The 18,765-nt window shown below is 37.2% G+C and overlaps 3 protein-coding genes and 2 non-coding genes across 5 annotated transcripts; 4 read left to right on the forward strand and 1 right to left on the reverse strand.

The window, feature by feature from the left end:
• Nucleotides 1–1,287: 1,287 nt before the first annotated feature.
• LOC147297464 (GTP-binding family protein) lies at nucleotides 1,288–5,949 on the forward strand. The gene is made up of 8 exons (XM_086252135.1): nucleotides 1,288–1,863; nucleotides 2,432–2,521; nucleotides 3,021–3,166; nucleotides 3,673–3,831; nucleotides 3,932–4,002; nucleotides 4,516–4,619; nucleotides 4,747–4,886; nucleotides 5,156–5,949. Exons 1-8 carry the CDS (start codon nucleotides 1,381–1,383, stop codon nucleotides 5,238–5,240), a joined length of 1,278 nt encoding a protein of 425 aa, XP_086108261.1. The 5' UTR covers nucleotides 1,288–1,380; the 3' UTR covers nucleotides 5,241–5,949.
• A 641-nt stretch (nucleotides 5,950–6,590) lies between these two features.
• Nucleotides 6,591–12,299, reverse strand: UFO (F-box family protein). The gene is given in 3 exon segments (XM_086234746.1): nucleotides 6,591–7,891; nucleotides 9,004–9,035; nucleotides 12,277–12,299. Coding segments are annotated over 3 exon segments (1,356 nt in total).
• Nucleotides 12,300–14,801: 2,502 nt separating this feature from the next.
• LOC147297466 (UDP-glycosyltransferase 43-like) lies at nucleotides 14,802–16,295 on the forward strand. Its single transcript, XM_086229410.1, has one exon. It carries the CDS (start codon nucleotides 14,850–14,852, stop codon nucleotides 16,293–16,295), a length of 1,446 nt encoding a protein of 481 aa, XP_086085536.1. The 5' UTR covers nucleotides 14,802–14,849.
• A 345-nt stretch (nucleotides 16,296–16,640) lies between these two features.
• Nucleotides 16,641–16,836, forward strand: LOC147297467 (U2 spliceosomal RNA). The gene has a single exon (XR_015120115.1). It is a non-coding gene; the product is annotated as a U2 spliceosomal RNA (small nuclear RNA).
• A 1,718-nt stretch (nucleotides 16,837–18,554) lies between these two features.
• On the forward strand, nucleotides 18,555–18,750 carry LOC147297468 (U2 spliceosomal RNA). The gene has a single exon (XR_015120114.1). It is a non-coding gene; the product is annotated as a U2 spliceosomal RNA (small nuclear RNA).
• Nucleotides 18,751–18,765: the final 15 nt, after the last annotated feature.

Below are 18,765 nucleotides of genomic sequence, written 5' to 3' on the forward strand. Positions count from 1 at the left end.
AACTTGCCTGTAACTGTGGTGCCAGGTCAGCAATCTGACCTGATGTCACAAACCAATAAAAATGTGACACCTATAATACTAAGTTTGATTTTTATTTAATTTATTACACAATATTTTAACTCAAAAAATCCCTGAAAAGGCATAAGGCAGATCAATTTTTCTCTCCCGCGCTCATCTCTCACGGCTCTTCTCCTTCCAAGCTTCCAAAGCAAAACCCTTTGTTCTACAGTCTCCTGCATCACTCTCTCTAGTCTCTACCCTACTATTTTTCTCTTCAGTAACTCTACTTAAGCTCCTCTTTTTTCTATTCAATCACTCCGCCCAACACAACAGGTATGATTTTTTTATCTGCTCTTCAATTTTTTTTGTTCCTAAACTACTGGGTTTTCATCCTCTGCTTTTATTTGGGCATGATTTTTTTTTTTTTTTTAGCTGGGTCGCATCCCTTCCTGGTTCTTTTTGTTTGTTCTTGTTGTCATCCTTCCTCTGTAAAGTCATGATAAACACAAAACAACCCAATCAATTATGTACTCAATCAATTGTTTCCTAAAGAACATCTATGCACAACAATGGGTATTGCATAAAAGCCTATTTTTTCAACTATCAAAATCTGGGCAATAATGAATCAATCACTAAAATCTGGCCAATAGAAATAAAATAAATCAATAAACTTATTAATGCTGTAAAAGCTTGTTTCATAACCATTAATATGAACGAAAAAAAAACTCAAATCTGGGTTCATATGAATCTAGCTAGGCGATTTCTTGGTTTCTTTTTTCCCTTTTTTTTGTTTACCTTTAAATAACCAAATCATTGTTTAATTAAGAAGCAATATGTAACTATGTTCAAAAACCCAATTAGTAAAAAGAGGAGAAGTTGACAAAAAAGAAAAAGAAAACCAAACACCCAACCTGAGAGAGAAAGCTTCGACATGGAGAAGGAAATGTCGGAGCCGGAGATGGGAAGCAGATCGAGGTTTCCAAAGAGCAACACCAGTTTGGAGAAGGGCTTCGGAGTGGAGAAGGAAACGTCGGAGCTGGAGATATCACCAGAGAAGGGAAGCTGATTGAGGTTGCCAAAGAGAAACACCAGTTTGAAGAAAGGGAAGAAGCAGCGAGAGAACCAGATCGAGGTTGCCAAAGTGCCAGACAGCTGTGGTTTTTTTAATTATAATCAATTTTAAACCCAAATCTAATGTATTACAGGTGTCATATTTTTATTGGTTTGTGACACCAAGTCAGATTGCTGACCTGGCACCACAGTTACAGGCAAGTTCTTCTCAATATCATAAGACAAACGAGTCTTTAAGCCTTAAAACCCCTAAAACCCCAAAAGCCCACCCCGCACTCTCTCTTCATGCTTGGTATCTAGCAGCTGAGAATGAAAGCTTTGAGAGCTCTGAGAACCCTCTCATCAAAACCTAACAAAACCCCTTTGAACCCAACTTTCCTTCACAGATTCTACGCAGCTCAACCTCAAGAAGACGATCCCAGTCACGTCCAATCCTTCTCGGACGCTGAAAATGGTTCAGACTCAGTTTTTGACAGTACCCATTACGCCATACCAACCACTGGTTCAGAAAAACCTGAGAAACCCACTTGGGACAAGAAATACAGAGAACAAGCTGATAAATTTATATTTGGGGAGGACACCCAGAAAGCAAAATTGAAAATTTTGGAGGAAGATGAAGAAAAGAGGAGCAGAATGCTCGCTAAGAAGCTTCTTGAGGCAGCGTTGTTGGTGGCAGACGATGAGGAATCAGAGGATGAGGAATCAGTGGTAAAAGAGGAGGACCAAAAGTCTTTGACTGTTGGGATAATTGGCGCCCCTAATGCCGGCAAGTCTGCACTGACTAATTATATGGTTTGTTCTTTGGCTTTATAGTTTAAAGGTGTTTAATTATGAATATGGTTTTGGTTTAACTAATGATCATATTGAATGGCGAGTGTGGTTCTGTGGTTTATTGGCTTTTGTAGTTGTTCTGAAGTTGGTTTATGGTTTTGGTGTTAGGTAGTCTTGTATTTGATTAATAGTTTTCTTGATGAATTGGTGATGGGATTCACAGTTAGGTATGCAAGTTCTATATTTATAATTAAGTGTTGGAGGCTTTTGGTAATCTTTTTATTGGACAAGGCTTTTGGTAATTATGGTGTTAAGTGTTCTTTCCTGTCCCTAATTTAGATGTCTAAGTATAAGCTTGAGATTCACATATTGGACATGTATAAGCTTGCGAGATTATCCTTTGTTTTTAACCTTGATTTTTTTTATGTACTTTGTATGATATGAAATGATATGTGGTAATATCTTTAAGAAAAATTGCTATATCATGGAACATAACGTGATTTTGTATTTACTGGCTTTTATTGTAACCAGCACCTTCTCTGATGTCAGCTTGTGCAGATTTATCTTATGTTCTCTGCATTTGTTATAGGTTGGGACGAAGGTTGCTGCTGTGTCACGGAAGACAAATACCACTACTCATGAAGTATTAGGAGTTATGACAAAAGGAGACACCCAAATTGTATGTATCTTGTTTTTAGTTTATAATCAGCTTGCTTTCAGGTCAAATTTTCTAATAAAGTTACTTTCTGTCCTTATGTGCTCTCGAAATTATTCACAATGAATTGAATTATCATAGGCAATTTATTTCTTGGTCCCAATTGAATTATGAAATTATTACACAGAAGAAAAGAAAAAACAATCTGGTGAACTTGTGACTCTTATTTTCATCTATTGATAGAGTTTTTGATGCATTTTGTTTTAGGTCAGAGAGTTTCTGGACTTGAAAGGTTATGATGATGAGTTGTCTTTGGATGTTATTATTCGCGTGGAACAAATAACTTCTCTTGCTCTAGTTGTTCTATACTTCTATTGTGATTTTTTCTCTTTTATAATGCATTTATATATGTTATAATATATTTTGTTTCTCTCTAATGTTTTTCCTCACAAATAGCACATAGATTGAAGCTTTGACATGTCTTGTAGTTATTATGACATTACCTTCATGTATGCCTATGCAGTGTTTCTTTGATACTCCAGGTCTTTCATTAAACAGCAGTGGATGTCCTTATAAGGATTTCAAGGTTCGTGTAGAAAGTGCTTGGAGCTCAGTTAATTTATATGATGTGCTCATAGTTATTTTTGACGTCCATAGGCATCTTACCAGGTTAGTGATCCTTTGCATTTGATTTTGTGTAGACTTTATTGTTCTTTTTTCCTTTAGATAATATTTCCCATTATTTTGCTTCATGGAAACCTATCTTGGCAAGCTATATGTGGGCATGTTTTATAATAGTTGAAAAGTGTGATAGTGCTAGAGATGCATTGAAGCAACTTTAGGCATCAGACCTAGATGCATATTGCAGCTCTGTTCCATTTAGGCAAAATTTTATAGTTTTTGCTCCAAATAATGCATTCTTCTCTATTATTTCAGCCAACACCTCGGTTGTGGCTAAGACATAATTGTCTTCTTTCCTTTTACTTTTTGGACATAATATCAATCAAGTTCATGCACATTACTTAATTGATATAGAATGAACTGGCCAAGTGCTTGAATGATCTTTTTCCACATCTTTTTAAGTATATGCTAGCCAAATGCCCCTTTTTTCTTAATTGTTTTCCCTATTCAAATATTAGTCCCTGATCAACTGGTTCTTTTCGTTTCCATTATAGACCTGATTCAAGGGTTATAGGATTGATCAAACGTATGGGAGCACAACCACACCCAATACAAAAGCGAGTTTTATGTATGAACAAGGTTGATTTAGTTGAGAATAAGAAAGACTTGTTAAAGGTTGCTGAGCAATTCAAAGATCTTCCTGGATATGAAAGGTAGGATTTCCTTGTAGGAAAGATGGTGTTTGTCCTTTTCTTGAAAAGTGCCCATGGATCTTAAGATTGCTTCTGACCATCTGTTTATTTCTTTAATTAGGCATTACATGATTTCAGGTCTGAAGGGATCTGGAGTGAAAGATCTTACTCAATACTTGATGGATCAGGCATGTGAACTTTTTAGTAATGTCACCATTGCGATAATTTCCTGAGCAACTTACCTGTCAAAAAATAATTCTGTTACAAAAGCCCTTTTAATATGTATGTTTTGCTAAATGTCATATTTCATAGTGCTGCTCTCTCTCACTTATTTGAAAGATTCATAATTCTCATTTTGAGTTCTTTTCCTTAAATAGTTTTTAACAGATTGTTGTTCCATTTAACCCTCCCCTAACCCTGCAATGGCGGGGGCCTTGTGTGCTAGGCACCCCTTTTTTTTTAGATTAATGGTGCATTAATAAATTTTTTCAAGTTCTACCACCTCCTGTTATTTGCAACTTTTGGTTGGAAAAGAGTTTCCAATATGTATCGAGATGAAGTACTGAAACTAACTACTTTTCATGAATATGCTTATCTTTCTATCTTTCTAGCTAATTTTCTACTGTCTACCAGATCCCACAACTCAGCTCTTCAATGTTTCCTTTTCAAATATATATATATATATATATATATATATTTAGGCAGTTAAAAGATCTTGGGATGAAGATCCATTCACCATGAGTGAGGAAGTTATGAAGAATATATCATTAGAAGTTGTCCGAGAAAGGTTGTTAGACCATGTACATCAGGTAGAGCTTCAGTTTCTCTTTCATGTGCTTTGAGGCTGTCATTTCTGTCTGTTCAGATATTCTTTTCTAAGGTCTCAAAACATTCAATTTGAGAATTTTAAATAATGATGATCCTTGCTTGTTTTAGGAAATCCCATATGGTATTGAACATCGTTTGATAGACTGGAAGGAGTTGCGAAACGGCTCTCTTCGGATTGAACAGCATCTTATCACGCACAAATTAAGCCAGCGCAAGATTCTTGTAGGAAAGAATGGCTCTAAAATAGGGTAAGACTGTAGTCCTTGTTCCAGGATTGTTTTTCTTTTCTGTAATTCTTTGACATTTATTTTAAAATTTTAACAAAAAGCGGGCTTATTTTACGGGGAACTTTTATTGATGATTTGATATTGCTTTAGAGTTCTATCCTACTTGTGCACTTTAAGTAATCAACATATTGTAGCAAATTCCCATATAAGAACAAAAATTTAATTAGCATATTGGAACTGCTATTCTACTTTTTACACAAGTTAATTTAAAATGCATGCTTTTGAAACAGGAGAATTGGCATGGAAGCTAATGAAGAGCTAAGGTCCATCTTCAAAAGGGAAGTGCATCTCGTTCTCCAGGTTAGACTTAAATGATTCATAGCAAATTGAGTTGAATGTCGAGAATGGCACCTTTTCATGCCATGCCATCTAGAAGTCGAAGATATTCAAGAGCTATGGTCCATCACAAGATGGAAGTGCAACTTATTTGTAAGGTTGGACTTATGACGTGTTTAACAAAATAGAGTTGAACGTTAAAAATTGCACCATTTCATACCACAGTCTGGAAGTGCACATAAGGAAGCGTCTCAGGTCTCTATCTGCTTTCTATTCTTCTGCACTCATCAACTTTATGAAGACCATGTAGTGCTGCGCTTTTAATGGCAGAAATTTACCAGCTTTATTTGGGGATTGAAGTGGGTAATAAATAATTGGAAGACCCTAACTTGGCAGTCATACACATTAGTCCGGGAATCTTTGAGAAGATATATTATCCAGTCTCTTCATCTGAAATTCTTTTTTATTTATTTACCATTTCTAATATTTTTTTTTATGTACCAACATATGAAAGCTCAAGCAAGATTCGTAAATCTGATTTTATTTGAAATTATGTCTTTTAGTTTACTGTCCAAAAATCTCATATGTTGTTAAGAACTTGTATGAATCTGAACACATTTATGAATGTGACTTTGCTTGTGTCATTGTAAATTCCACCTGTGTAAAAGGAATGGGAATTGATTCAAATGTTGTACACCCTTGGTAAGGCTACAGGTTTATTTGTATGGAAATGGATTGTTTGTTTTGGCATTGCCCGACTTTTAATGCCATGTGTTTGTATTCAATGATCTCTTATACGGTTTAGGATTTGATAGTAAAAGTGTAAAACTCAAATATACAAGGATAATACTTGAACTTTTAGTAAGGTTCAGATTAAAAAATCAAATTGAAATCAAGCAAAGCTAAGATAAGCAGAGGACAGTTTCTTTTTAGCTTTTTACTGCATATGTTTTACCACCACACTTCAAGATGTTAGGGAATTGGCTGGGCTCATAAGGGCTGACTAGCAGTTTTGTTGTCAACTAATCATTCGCTTTATTAATAGAAAACTTGTTGTTCATTAATATTGGGTTTCAGTTGTCATGTTTTGGGTACCAAGAATAGTAATCCTTAGCAGGAAAAGTGATGCGTTGAAACCAATTAGTCTCACTTACCCAAAACATGATTTCAGTCTAATTAATTTCAGAGAATATTATGATATTAGTTATGCAACTTATCTCCTCATTTGACACACCAGAGAGAAGAGAGTGACAAAAGACATTGCAGCTCACTTAAAATTCTGATAGGCAGCTTCTGGCTAAATTGGACTAAACTACTGCTCCTATCATCACAACCACTGCTTTTCCAACTGCTAAATAATACTATTATCACATGCCAAGTTGAAACCTCCTAATTAACCACTGAGATAGACTGAAATGGAATTGTCAACTAATCAAGAAGCCCTGTGACTGGTGTAGCAAGTTGGGGTTCATATGCAAAACCATGTAGTTCGCCATCAACCACACCATGAACATAAGGGCATGGAGGAATCCATTGCCACCTTTTCCTGCACATATCAAACAGCAATGCTTTATCAGAACCTGAAATCATAATAGTGATGAACTCTCCATGGCCAACACAGTGAAACCCATTTCCACTTTCCAACTCTGCAAATTGCACATAAAGCTGCTGTGGCATTCTCTCCATCTCTATCCATGTTGTTCCACATGCTTGCAAGCCCCAAATTCTCAAGCTCTTTGGTACATTGAGCTTACTCTTCTCAACTGCAGCAACCAAGAGCAGTCTTCCCCTGCTCTCCACCAAGCTTGGAGACCTTAGAAACCTTCTCATGGGAGCCTGAATCTTCCACCAATTATTTGCTGCAACATCATAAGCTAAAACACTGAATGGACTATAGTTCATGCAGTAGAATCTTCCTTGAACATGAACCATTCGACCCGATTCAAAGCTGCAGAGCCTTGGTAGGGAAGAAGTGGTTCCCCATAGTGAAAAGAACCCACCTCCATCAATATGAAAGCTTTCTGCAGTCAAGTTTTTCACAGCATATGGAGAAATCAAGTCATCTCCAGCAACAGTCACATCTATGGAAGAAGGGCTGACACTTAAGCCTATGGAAGGGAAGAGACGTGATCTTTGAGTTGGAGGCAATGGTGTCAGAGAACCAACAATTGGGTTACATAGAAGTAGAGTCTTTGGACCAGCCTCATCTGAAACCCAACAGATCAAGCCACCTGAAGAAGAAGCAGGAGAGAACCCAGATGGAACCAGAGCAAAGGAAAGGCGGTACCATGCAACATCATAAGGATCAAAGAGATACCCTTCACAATTGGTACTACCCCTGGTTTCTCCATCGTTTCCTCCATTGTTATTCCTATATATGTAGCTTTTGAGGCTTTTGCGCTTGAAGAAGAGGAACCAATGGCGGCGTGGAGATAGTTGGAGGTACAATTCAAGAAAGGTGTTGGAGAACAAGAGACCATACCATCTCTTGCAGACACATCGAGCTCGAAAAAAGGCTGGTGGTGGAAGAAAGGCGATCACACGGTCGAGCAGCCTCTGTGGGAGTTTGCTCCATATCCTACTGTCCATCCAGGGACTACATGTACTGCTATTAGCAGCAGTAGTGTCACTAGGTCCAATACTAGTAGTGAAGGTGTAGGAGAAAGGAAAAGTGATAGAGGGATGAAAAGCTTCCATATATGTTTATGGTAAGGGCTTGGAAGTGAAATTTGCCTAGATTTTAGAACTTGTTCAGTGGAAATAAAGCAAAGAAATGGAGGGAATTGAAGAGTGAGCTAATTGTGGAAATAGAGGCTTACATATGCATGCTTGCTTTTTTCATGTTAAAAAGTGGAAATTTGTTTTGGTTTCACTAAGAGAGTAAGGTGGGTTTGATGTGTTTGGAGAAAGTTTAGGAATTGTGTACATAAAAATGGAAAATCTCAGGTGGGTTTTTAAGAAGGCATTGATCCTATTGGGGAGAACAAGAAGGTTTCTGGTATGGTAACTGCAAGAGAGTGCTGACAGTGTTAACTTTCATGGGATTAGAAAGAAGGGGGTCCCTGGCCACAAAAGAAAGAAAGAAGGGGGTTGAAGCTAGGAGAAGGTGCTAAAAGGTCACCACATATATAGAAGAAAAGATCACTGTTGTGAAATCAAAGAAGAAAGTTGTACAGGTAGCCAAAATAACTCATGGAGTCATGGGGCTTTGGCTTTGTTGCTTTGTTGCTTTGTTTTGGGTGGGGTGGACAAGTCTGAGTGGTGTATGCATATATATAGGATGATCTTGGTCTCTATCTTGCTCTGTTTTCTCTTTGCATATTGGTTTCTTTCGTATTTCCTTTTGTGAGAGAGAGAAACGAGCGCAGTGATTCTGATGGATGCATCTGTCATTTTAGAGTTGTTTTGTCAAGGCCGAGGTAGCTAAGACAAGTGCAACTTTAAAAGAGTGGGAGAGAGAGAATAAAGAACTGATTGTTCACACCACACGTACGAACTTTCCAAGTGAATGCAGAAATTAAACTTTCCACGAGTGATGAATAGCCTAAAGGGACAAGTACATGAACCATGAAGAAGGTTAATCATTTTATATGCAGCAGTAAGCTGATACATAAACATTAAAATGTATGGTACTTTCTATCCTGGCATTCAAGTGTCACCTTAGGGAAAGACAAACGAGTTTGGAGCCTCCAATTGTGTTGGCATCAGGCACGGAAAGCATTATCTACCAAGTTTGATATCAAATGTTGGTTAGGAACTAGTAATTATTTTGTGGGCAGCAAGACCTAACTTTTTTAATGACAAATGCTAAGAACTAGTGACAGAGACATCATCCTGCATAATAGAGAGGAGCCAGTTAGAGCTCTCTTCTACCCAACAAGAACAAGCCTGACTAGACAAGATAAATTTTTCCCAAGAGTGAGCCACACTCTGTTACACACCTATATTGCCAACATAATTACCTTATATTTGCTAAAGTATTTTGACAAGGGATTTGGGATTAAGATGAAATTTACAATCTCATCTTCTAAACTACTTTGTTTGGAAACTAATTAAAGAGGGGGTTTGAGGAATTTGAAGATGGGATTTAGAGCCTAGACTTAGATTTTTAAATTTAAATTTCACTTCAATAAGTGTTATTTATAAATTTTATGACAATGAAACATATCCCAAATCATGGCTTCTGGACTCCATACTTAGAATTAGAACCTCTAAATCGGAATTTGAAATTACAAACATGACACTCCGAACACGAGACCCTAGACCTAAAAATTTAAGCTTAGGACCCCGAACCTAGGACTTCTGATTTGGGCCCTTATACCTGGAATCACTTAGGACTCTAAACTTAAGAACCGAGGACTTCGGACCCAAAACCCCTAATAACAAGTAACAAGGGACCTTAGACTCCAAACTTGCGAACTTCGAACCCAAACCCTATACCCTAGGGATCCAGACCCCAAACTCGATGCCGGATTATAATAATGATTATTAATTTATTACTATTAATAATATAACCCAAATTAGAATAATTATTATTTGGGTAATTTGTATTATTATTACATTTTGACCTTGTGCAAGAGACATGATGCAAGCCTCTAATGCAGGTGGGTGTATGACACAAAGACTTTGTCAGCTCATACGTCCAATCCAATCTCATTGATGGGTTGTAGCTTGCAGTTGTGGCGTGAACAACGAAAAACTTTATTTTGAAGATCAGCTGCGCAGTCCCAGCTTTGAAGTGTACTCAGAGTACTTGTCACAGACACAAGTCCAAATTATAATGCTCTCTCTCTCTCTCTCTCTCTCTCTCTCTCTCTCTCTCTACGGTGTAAATAAGTTGTGGTGCTGTGTTCTGAGTGCTCCTTTCTCTTTTCTGTGAGTCATAATATTCCCTTTCTGTAAGCCCTTTGGCTTTTGTTTGGTTTTGTTAAGGGAACCAAATCTAAGTCAGAACAATCACCATGTCTTGTTTCTGTCAATCTATTTAGTATTATCATTTGTCTCAGAGTTTATGCTTCAAAAATAGAAAAAGTTGGGCTGCTCAGATATGGAAATTTATTTCCTCCCTCAAGAAATTTCTATATCTAGAAAAAGCTTTACTCCTCAAATTTAGAAATTGTGTTTCCCTTCAAGCAACCCCTGTACAACTGTACAAGTACCTCTCTTTCTCTCTCTCTCATTTTTTTTTTTTTTTCAAAGTTAATTTTTCCCTTCGGCTACCCTTGGCCTCAGTTTCTGTTTGTTTCCAGTTTGCTTCTAAGATTTCGTTTCTGATTATTTGGTTGGCTCTTTGACTTGCCCAAAATTTTATGGAGTTTCTTTAACTGTTACTTTACCTTATTGAGTGAATGATGATTAAAATATCAGTACAAATGAGATGCTCAAACCACAAAATGAATTTAATTATTAATTTATTAGTATAGCAAATTATAAATAATTCAATAAAATATTTGAAAATTTCATAATAGTCAAAATACAATTTGAGTTCTCATAATGATCACATGCAAATATTTACTAATTACATAATACTATAATAATCAATGGACCCAGCCCAATGGCCCTATACTATTTTTAGTGTTAAATTACTAACATACCCTTAAAAAATGGTTTGACTCAAATTTTAAAATAGTGACCGTGTGATAGTTACTAAGTCTAAAAACTGTGTGACAGTTTTCAATTAAAAATCGGTAATTCTGTAATAGTTACCAATTTTAAAAAAAGTGATCGTGTGATAATTATCAATTAAAAAATATAAAAATGGTAACTGTGTGATAATTATTAATTAAAAATAATAATTGTGTGACAATTATCAATTAAAAAACATAAAAACGGTAACTATCATACCAATTAAAACAAGTATTTGGTTGTTTTTGATATGTAATTTTAAAAATTGGACATTGGTTATGTCAGTACAGTAACAAGATCCGTAAATTTTTAAAATTTTTATCCAGTTGTTAATTGAGTGTCAGCCTATCAGGTGTACAGTACTACTTTATTCTACTTATCTCACAGGTCTCACCTAACAAAACTAACAATAGGTGCCTTTTGACAATAGGAATAAGGGCTTTTCGGTAACTTTTGGATCGACCCTTTGGAGTTTGCAAGAAACTTTTTTTTTTTTTTGGCCACTAAACTGAACTAGTGAAGTATGTTTTTGAACTCGACCTCTTTGATTCATTTTCGTATATTTATTCGTGTACAAGCAATTATCTAAGGTATTAAGTTAAATCTCAAATGGGGGACTCAACTAAAGTTGAAGGCCTCGTTTTACAAGTTGGTCTAGAATCTCAAAAGAACACTGAAATTAAAGAAATGGAAAGAGTATTCACACAGTAGGAATAAAGAATACACAAAGTCTTATGTATGTTGACAAATGATTAAAAAATTAATGATAATAATAATAATAAGATGTTACAAAAATAGTGTAAATTAACATAGTGATTTTATGAAAAATAAGACAAGGAATTTCACTCACATACGAGTATACGACTTTTATTAGTATTTTGGCCTTTCCCTCTTATAGTTGAAAAAACTTACCTGCATATGTTGTTTACAATAAGTGTCTCATATATATGATCATGAGTGAGTCACATGATGTACTAAACGTGAGACATTCATTATATATAACAAGTTGAGACATTAAAATATAAGAACCTCCTCTCTCCTATATTTATGACGATGCCACATTAATATAGGGAAGTTCTCCATAGATAGAAATCTCAAAAACTGAAAGTCTGAAATTAGGAAGATTTTTTTATCTTCCTTTCGTGGTGCAGCAGCAGGACCCATCAACAAAACAAACCCTCCTTTCCAATTTTGAATACCCAAAATACCCTTACCTATCCCTGCCTGGAAACCCAGAATACTGTTACCGATGATCATCATCTAATTAAGAAAACAACCCCTCTATCCCAACCTAAAATAAAATAAATTATCTAACAGAGAGAAGTAAAATCAACACAATAAAAAAAAAAAATTGTTTAGACCACATGCATGACAACCGTAGTCATGTAAAACATTATGTTTTACTAAATAATCATTGAATCTCTAAGTTTTTAAAATGGATATTCAACACATATTAGGATAAAATCCACCCATATGTTTTGTGAAATCTTCTAACAATCCCACATCCCTTGGGTTTGTTAGTATATATAGGATCTTACAGTCCCTTTGGGTTTGCATAAAAGTTTACAATCGCTTGGGTTTACATAAGATAAGAGCCTACGATCCTAGGGTTTGCAAAAAACACCGACCAACCTCTTAATTGGGCCCAAGGGCCCAACCTATCTTACAAAAATTGCATTGGTTCGTTTCCTGATCATTTCTGAAGCTGAAGAATATATCGTTAGATTTGATTAATCCCGCCACCTAGGAAGCACCGATACTCCAATTTTTTGAGGTATGCCGTATCGGATACCTTGATAGCACCGATACGCACTAGATACGGGGATACGCGTATCCAAAGCATGCTATACGTATCTGTTGACTTTGACTACTCGATACGGCTACAATACTCCAGCGATACTTCTCTGATACGGTCTCGATACGTCTGGGATATTTTTTCAAGTTTTTTTGTAAAAATAGGGGGTCTAATCACAATTTTAGAAACTTTACAAAGATCAGATCATTAGAGCCCTAATTCAAGTATTCAACGCATCCATCACTATTCATGTGCAAAATAGAAAAGGAAGCAGAAAAACCTGTTTTCGAGCAGCCATCGTCGTCGCGATCTGTGTCGCTGTCGTGGAGGTTAGCTTACTGCTTGCGTAGTTGCGTTGAGTAATCTGGTTAGCTTGCATGGTTGGGTTGGCTCTGTTTGTTTTTTTTATAACTCTGAAATCTGAATAGTATTGGATTTAGATGATATTTGATTTTTTTTTTTTAAGTTTAAATATATAGATATATTATTTTAATATCCGTATCGGAGCCGTATCGGTGCTCTTATTTTTTAGAAATTTGCCGTATTGCGTATCGGTGTGGTGTCACGTATCGGTGCCGTACACGTATCGATGCTTCCTAGCCCGCCACTTTTGAAAATTGCAAACTTCACCCATGAACTTCACGCACGTTGGCCCCCCCAAAAGTTTACTCACCTGCGTTCACTGAACAAAACCCTTCTACAAGAAAAGCCGAATTAAGCTTCCAGATTAGAGCTTCGGAACTAAGTACCATTTTGATCATGCAATTGATAAATCCCAAATGACATGAATCATGGTTTGGTCAGCATTATAAATCCCAAATGACATTTATGGTCAATTGGCCATCCAATTATTAGCTACAATGTCAACTGTGAGTGTAAGTCTGTCACTTTATTTTTCTCCTAATAATTCCTTCCCATCTTGATGTTAAGATGCCTTGTTGCATTTAGAAGTCTTTGGTCATGGTTAAATATTATTCAGTGAGGAGTAGGCCAAAATGGCACAGATTTTGGCACCCCCTTCACAGTGGCAGATGAGAATTACAAAGATCGAGCTCAACCACTTCTAGTCCTATGACAGCAAAGATGTGGAGTACGTTCCTTGCTTTTCAAGCAGAACAAGAGAGAAGCAACTAAGAGCTCTGCTAAATTCAAAGTGTTTGCTGTCAAAGAAGAAAGTACGATAAACTGTCTTGAGGGTCTACTAAATTTTGACTTTACTCCATACATTGACAAGATCGGAGTACATTTGGTAAATCTTATCTTCTCTGCTAACATATGATATTCATAGTGCATGCATGTTCGCACTTGTAAACTATCACCAACTGAAAGCAATTATGATTGGAATTTCAACTTTTTCTTTTTTCTTTTTCTTAATGGAGTGTAAATAGAATATCAATTTGAAAGTTAGATCACTTAGCTAGTCCTATGTCTCATATACCAAGCTATAAGATAATATTGGGAGGCAAGTGCCCCGTAATGCATCAATGACCAATTCAATATTTGTTTATTTGGAGATCGAAAAACTGCCACGCATTATATTCCCGTAACTATAATATTATTGATTGCCAAGAAAGAGAAATACAATATAGAAGGGGCTTTTTTCTTTGATATATTCAAATTGACGAATTCTCATGAATGAATCACGCTCTTATATATATATATTTAGATTTAAATTATTTTTTAATTTTGCTAACTTTTTAACTATAGAGTGTTATGTGTTTTTATAACAATTTATGATTTACATTTATTTAGAGCTATAATCATTAAATCAAAATAATTAAAAATAAGAAAACGTGTGTAATTCAACCATAGAAACATAAAAAACTTAAAAAAAATAAAAAAACAAGAAAACCATAAGCCCAAACCAGCCTCCCTCCCCAACCTCCTACCCCTTCTCTCTCTCTCTCTCTCTCTCTCTCTCTCTCTCTCTCTCTATTCTCCCTCTCTTCTCTGCAGATCGGTCCCATAACTCCACGTCCGATCTGCATAATTAAGCATTTACGTCCAAATCACGCGGGCGTACCTTTCTATATGGTGACCAAAAACCATGAATTTAGATATACTCCAAATATAATAATATGCATGTTATAAATTTAAAATTCCAAAGTTTGTGCCCATTATTTTATTCATCTATAACTAAGCTCATTCATTGGAGTATTGGACCACTCCATCACCATTTGTGCCCCTAAATTCCAAAAGAGATAACACCCACCACCATTACAGACACCATGACCAGCAAGTCGCACGTGGTCTTCATTTCAACTCCCGGAATCGGAAACCAACTCCCACTCATCGAGTTCGCCCAGCTCCTAGTCAATCATGACCGTCGATTCCACGCCACCATCCTCATCATCACCATGCCCCAAAGACCCATCGTCACCACCTACATCCAATCCCGTGCCGCCACGACCTCAAACATCCGCTTCATCCACCTCCCCACAGTGGACCCGCCCGCACCCGATCACTACCAGTCCTCCATGGGCGGCCTATCCCTTCTCATACAAAAATATAAACCCCACGTAAAGGACGCAATCGCCAACCTCATGTTGACCGAGTCCACTGAGTCAACCCACTCAACTTCTAACTCCAACCGAGTTGTTGGGTTCTTCGTTGACATGTTTTGTACGTCCATGATTGACGTTGCCAACGAGCTTGACATTCCTTGTTACCTTTTTTTTGCTTCTCCGACGACTTTTTTGAGTTTCATGCTTCACCTTCCAGTCTTAGACGCCCAATCCCCCGCTGAGTTTGCTGACTCGGGTACCGAGTTGAGCATACCGGGTTTCGTTAACTCGGTGCCTCCGTCCGTGTTGCCTACGGCGGTGTTGAATAAAAAGGGGGATGCGTACTCATGGTATTTATCCCATGCGGGAAGGTACACCGAAACGAAGGGTATTGTTGTGAATACGTTTAAGGAACTGGAGCCACATGCGCTTCATTCATTGGCTACAAGCCAGATGCCACGGGTTTACCCGATTGGGCCGATTGTTGATCTTAATGGGTCGACCCGATGGCAGGATCCAGACCGATTTGAAAGTGTCATGAGATGGCTTGACGACCAGCCTGCATCGTCAGTGGTGTTGCTATGTTTTGGAAGCATGGGGAGTCTTAGTGGGCCTCAGGTGAGAGAGATAGCATTTGGGCTTGAAAGGGCCGGGGTTCGTTTCTTATGGGCATTGCGTGAGCCACCCAAGTCTCAATTGGAACTCCCGAACGACCCAATGAATGTTGACCAAGTGTTACCAAATGGGTTCTTGGAACGGACGTGTAACTTGGGCTTGGTGTGTGGGTGGGTTCCGCAAGTGAAGATCTTGGCCCACCAGGCGATCGGAGGGTTCATATCGCATTGCGGTTGGAACTCGATTTTGGAGAGCTTGTGGTATGGTGTACCGATTGCCACGTGGCCGGTTTACGCGGAGCAACAAATGAATGCATTTGAGATGGTGAAGGAATTGGGATTAGCAATGGAGATTAGGTTGGATTATAGGGAGGGTAGTGATTTGGTGTTGGCAGAGGAGGTGGAGAGAGGCATAAAGTGCTTGATGAAGGATGACAATGTGGTGAGAGCTAAAGTGAAACACATGAGAGAGAAGAGTAGGATCGCTTTGATGGAAAATGGGTCTTCATACCAAGCATTAGGAACTTTAATTGAGGAATTAATGCCCAAGATATAAGGTCTCTATTTGTATTTCTTTTTCCTACACACTATTGTGAATGAGGATTTATTAATCCAAGGGTCTAAGAAACTTGCTTGGTTTGGTTTCATTAAATCAGCTTAGTGAACAACTTGAGAATTTCATACCATGATGTTTAGACTTCAATTATATAACAAAACATTTTAATGATCTGTTACTACTTACATCTTAGCGAGTGGGTGCGTATACCATAGCAAAGGTTTATCGACAAAGACAGCAAGAGACTACAACAAGATCATGTTCATTTAGTCCCATATCGACTAGCTTGAGAAAGGTTAAGCAAAGACACAGATATAAAAGAGGCTGCACGGGACGTTGATTAGCATACCTTTCTCGGCCTTTTGGCTAAGATCAAGTGTAGTATCTGTTCTTATCAGTTTAATATCTGATATGTGGCTCAAGGGCCACACGATATTAAATTAATTTTTTTCAAGGGGAAGACCCACTACAGTAGCTTGCTGCTGGGGTCTTCAAGCGTCGCCCATGCGTTGCACTACTGCACGGGCGTGGCGCACCCAACCAAATCTAGTTCAACATTTCTATTTTAAGCCGATATCTTTTGACTTTTGTTAGCTGGTCTTTGTTTGATGTTTTAATGCACAACTACCCATGTTAGTCAAGAGAAACATTGTCATTAATACCAAGGAGGCAAGGAATGGAGAAACATTGTCATTAATACCAAGGAATGATTTTTGTTTTTTGGGCTACCGAAATTTTAAGGTCATGAAAGTCAAATAAAATAATAAAATAAAAGATATTAAAATTTACAAATATTATATCTCACTATAATATAAACAAAATTACATTACAAATATTATATTGTATTAAAAAAAATTCAATCCAGTCACAACTGAATTGTGACTGTCTTAGTAAATTAAAAGAGACAACTCACATCAATATACTATATATTATTTTGAGTAAAAATATTATTTTGACCTCTATTTATACTATACTGTAGTATAATTTCTCTAAAAAAAATTCAATTAAATCACAACTTAACTGTGACTGTCTCACAACTTAGATGTGAATGTCATTCAGTCATAACTAAATTTGAAGTTGTGAGTGTCGTACAGTCACAACTAAATGTGAAGTTGTGACTACAGTAGCAAATTTTCAAGATAATATAAAATCCTTAAGGGCAATTTTGTTAAAACCTTATAAATTTTAACTAACACCCATTATATGTGGACCAAAAGACAAAAATGTTAAATGGAAATAGCTCAAATCAAATAAGTCAATGTATTTGTGACCTAATCTAAAAAGTTATATTTAAATTTGGTAGTTCAATTGAAATATTATATGATCTTTATGTTATACCAAAAAATTATTGAAATTTGATATTTAACCTTAATTTTCTATTTCAATTATTGGACCAAGCAATTGTGGGTCATATCACCCCATGTCAGAACTAAAGTACAAATTTAAGGGAACCTAACCCTTCTGGCTGCATTGGTTTCCATCCGCATGACTTTTGCCTTCGTTACCCTTATAACAATATACAAGCATTTAGAGGCTCTGCGTCAAAATATTGCTCTGTCCATCTGGGTCTTCTGCATCAACAACAACTACCTCCTTCTGGGTCTTACGGTCTTACCTATTCTTTCTCCATCTTACACATTTTCAGACTCATGCATGCATTTCACGTATACATTGTCATCACTCACCGCCACCATTAATGTCCTCATCGTCAACCTCCCTCCTGTACCTATATATAGATCATAGTCCCTTTCCTTGTGTTCATCCTTTTCTCCTCCCACACATTGATTCGGAACCTGATCGACCACCATCCACGTACACCCATTGTCACATGAAACCAAACCACACTCAGTGCAACCCAACATATCTTACAATTCTTACCACTGCATGCACCTAACACAATTCGTTCTATCTAAGCTATCTAGCTAATTCCATAGATTGTTAAATAAGCATGCTTTGCTGATTTGACTTAGGACCCAAAACAACTATAGCACTATCATCATCATCCTTAGTGAAGAGTTGATTCAGTCCCCTAGTAATTGTTCTGGTGGATTTCACACTTCACAGGCCCAGCCTCATCTGTTGCTTTGCATCTCTCTCTCTCTCCCCACCCCCTCTCTAATTAGATGTGCTAGTATTTGATCAACATAGACACCAAGCAAATACGACTAGTCGGTGTTGAATTTGTCCCACATCGCTAATATTCAAGAAGAGAAAGCAACGAGATGGGTATAAAATGGGCTGCACGAAACATGAAATAGCATACCTTTCTCGGCCTTTTGGCTAAGATCAAGTGTAGTATCTGTTCTTATCAGTTTAATATCTGATATGTGGGCCAATGGTCCACACGATATTAAATTAATTTCTTCAAGGGGATGGTCCACCACAGTAGCTTGCTACTGGGGCCATCAAGCGTCGCCCATGCGTTGCACTACAGCACGGGCCTGGCGCACCCTATCAAACCTAGTCCAAA

This window comes from Dryas octopetala, chromosome 1 (genome assembly GCF_963921425.1).
Source record: "Dryas octopetala chromosome 1, drDryOcto1.1, whole genome shotgun sequence".
NCBI classification, from domain to species: Eukaryota; Viridiplantae; Streptophyta; class Magnoliopsida; order Rosales; family Rosaceae; genus Dryas; species Dryas octopetala.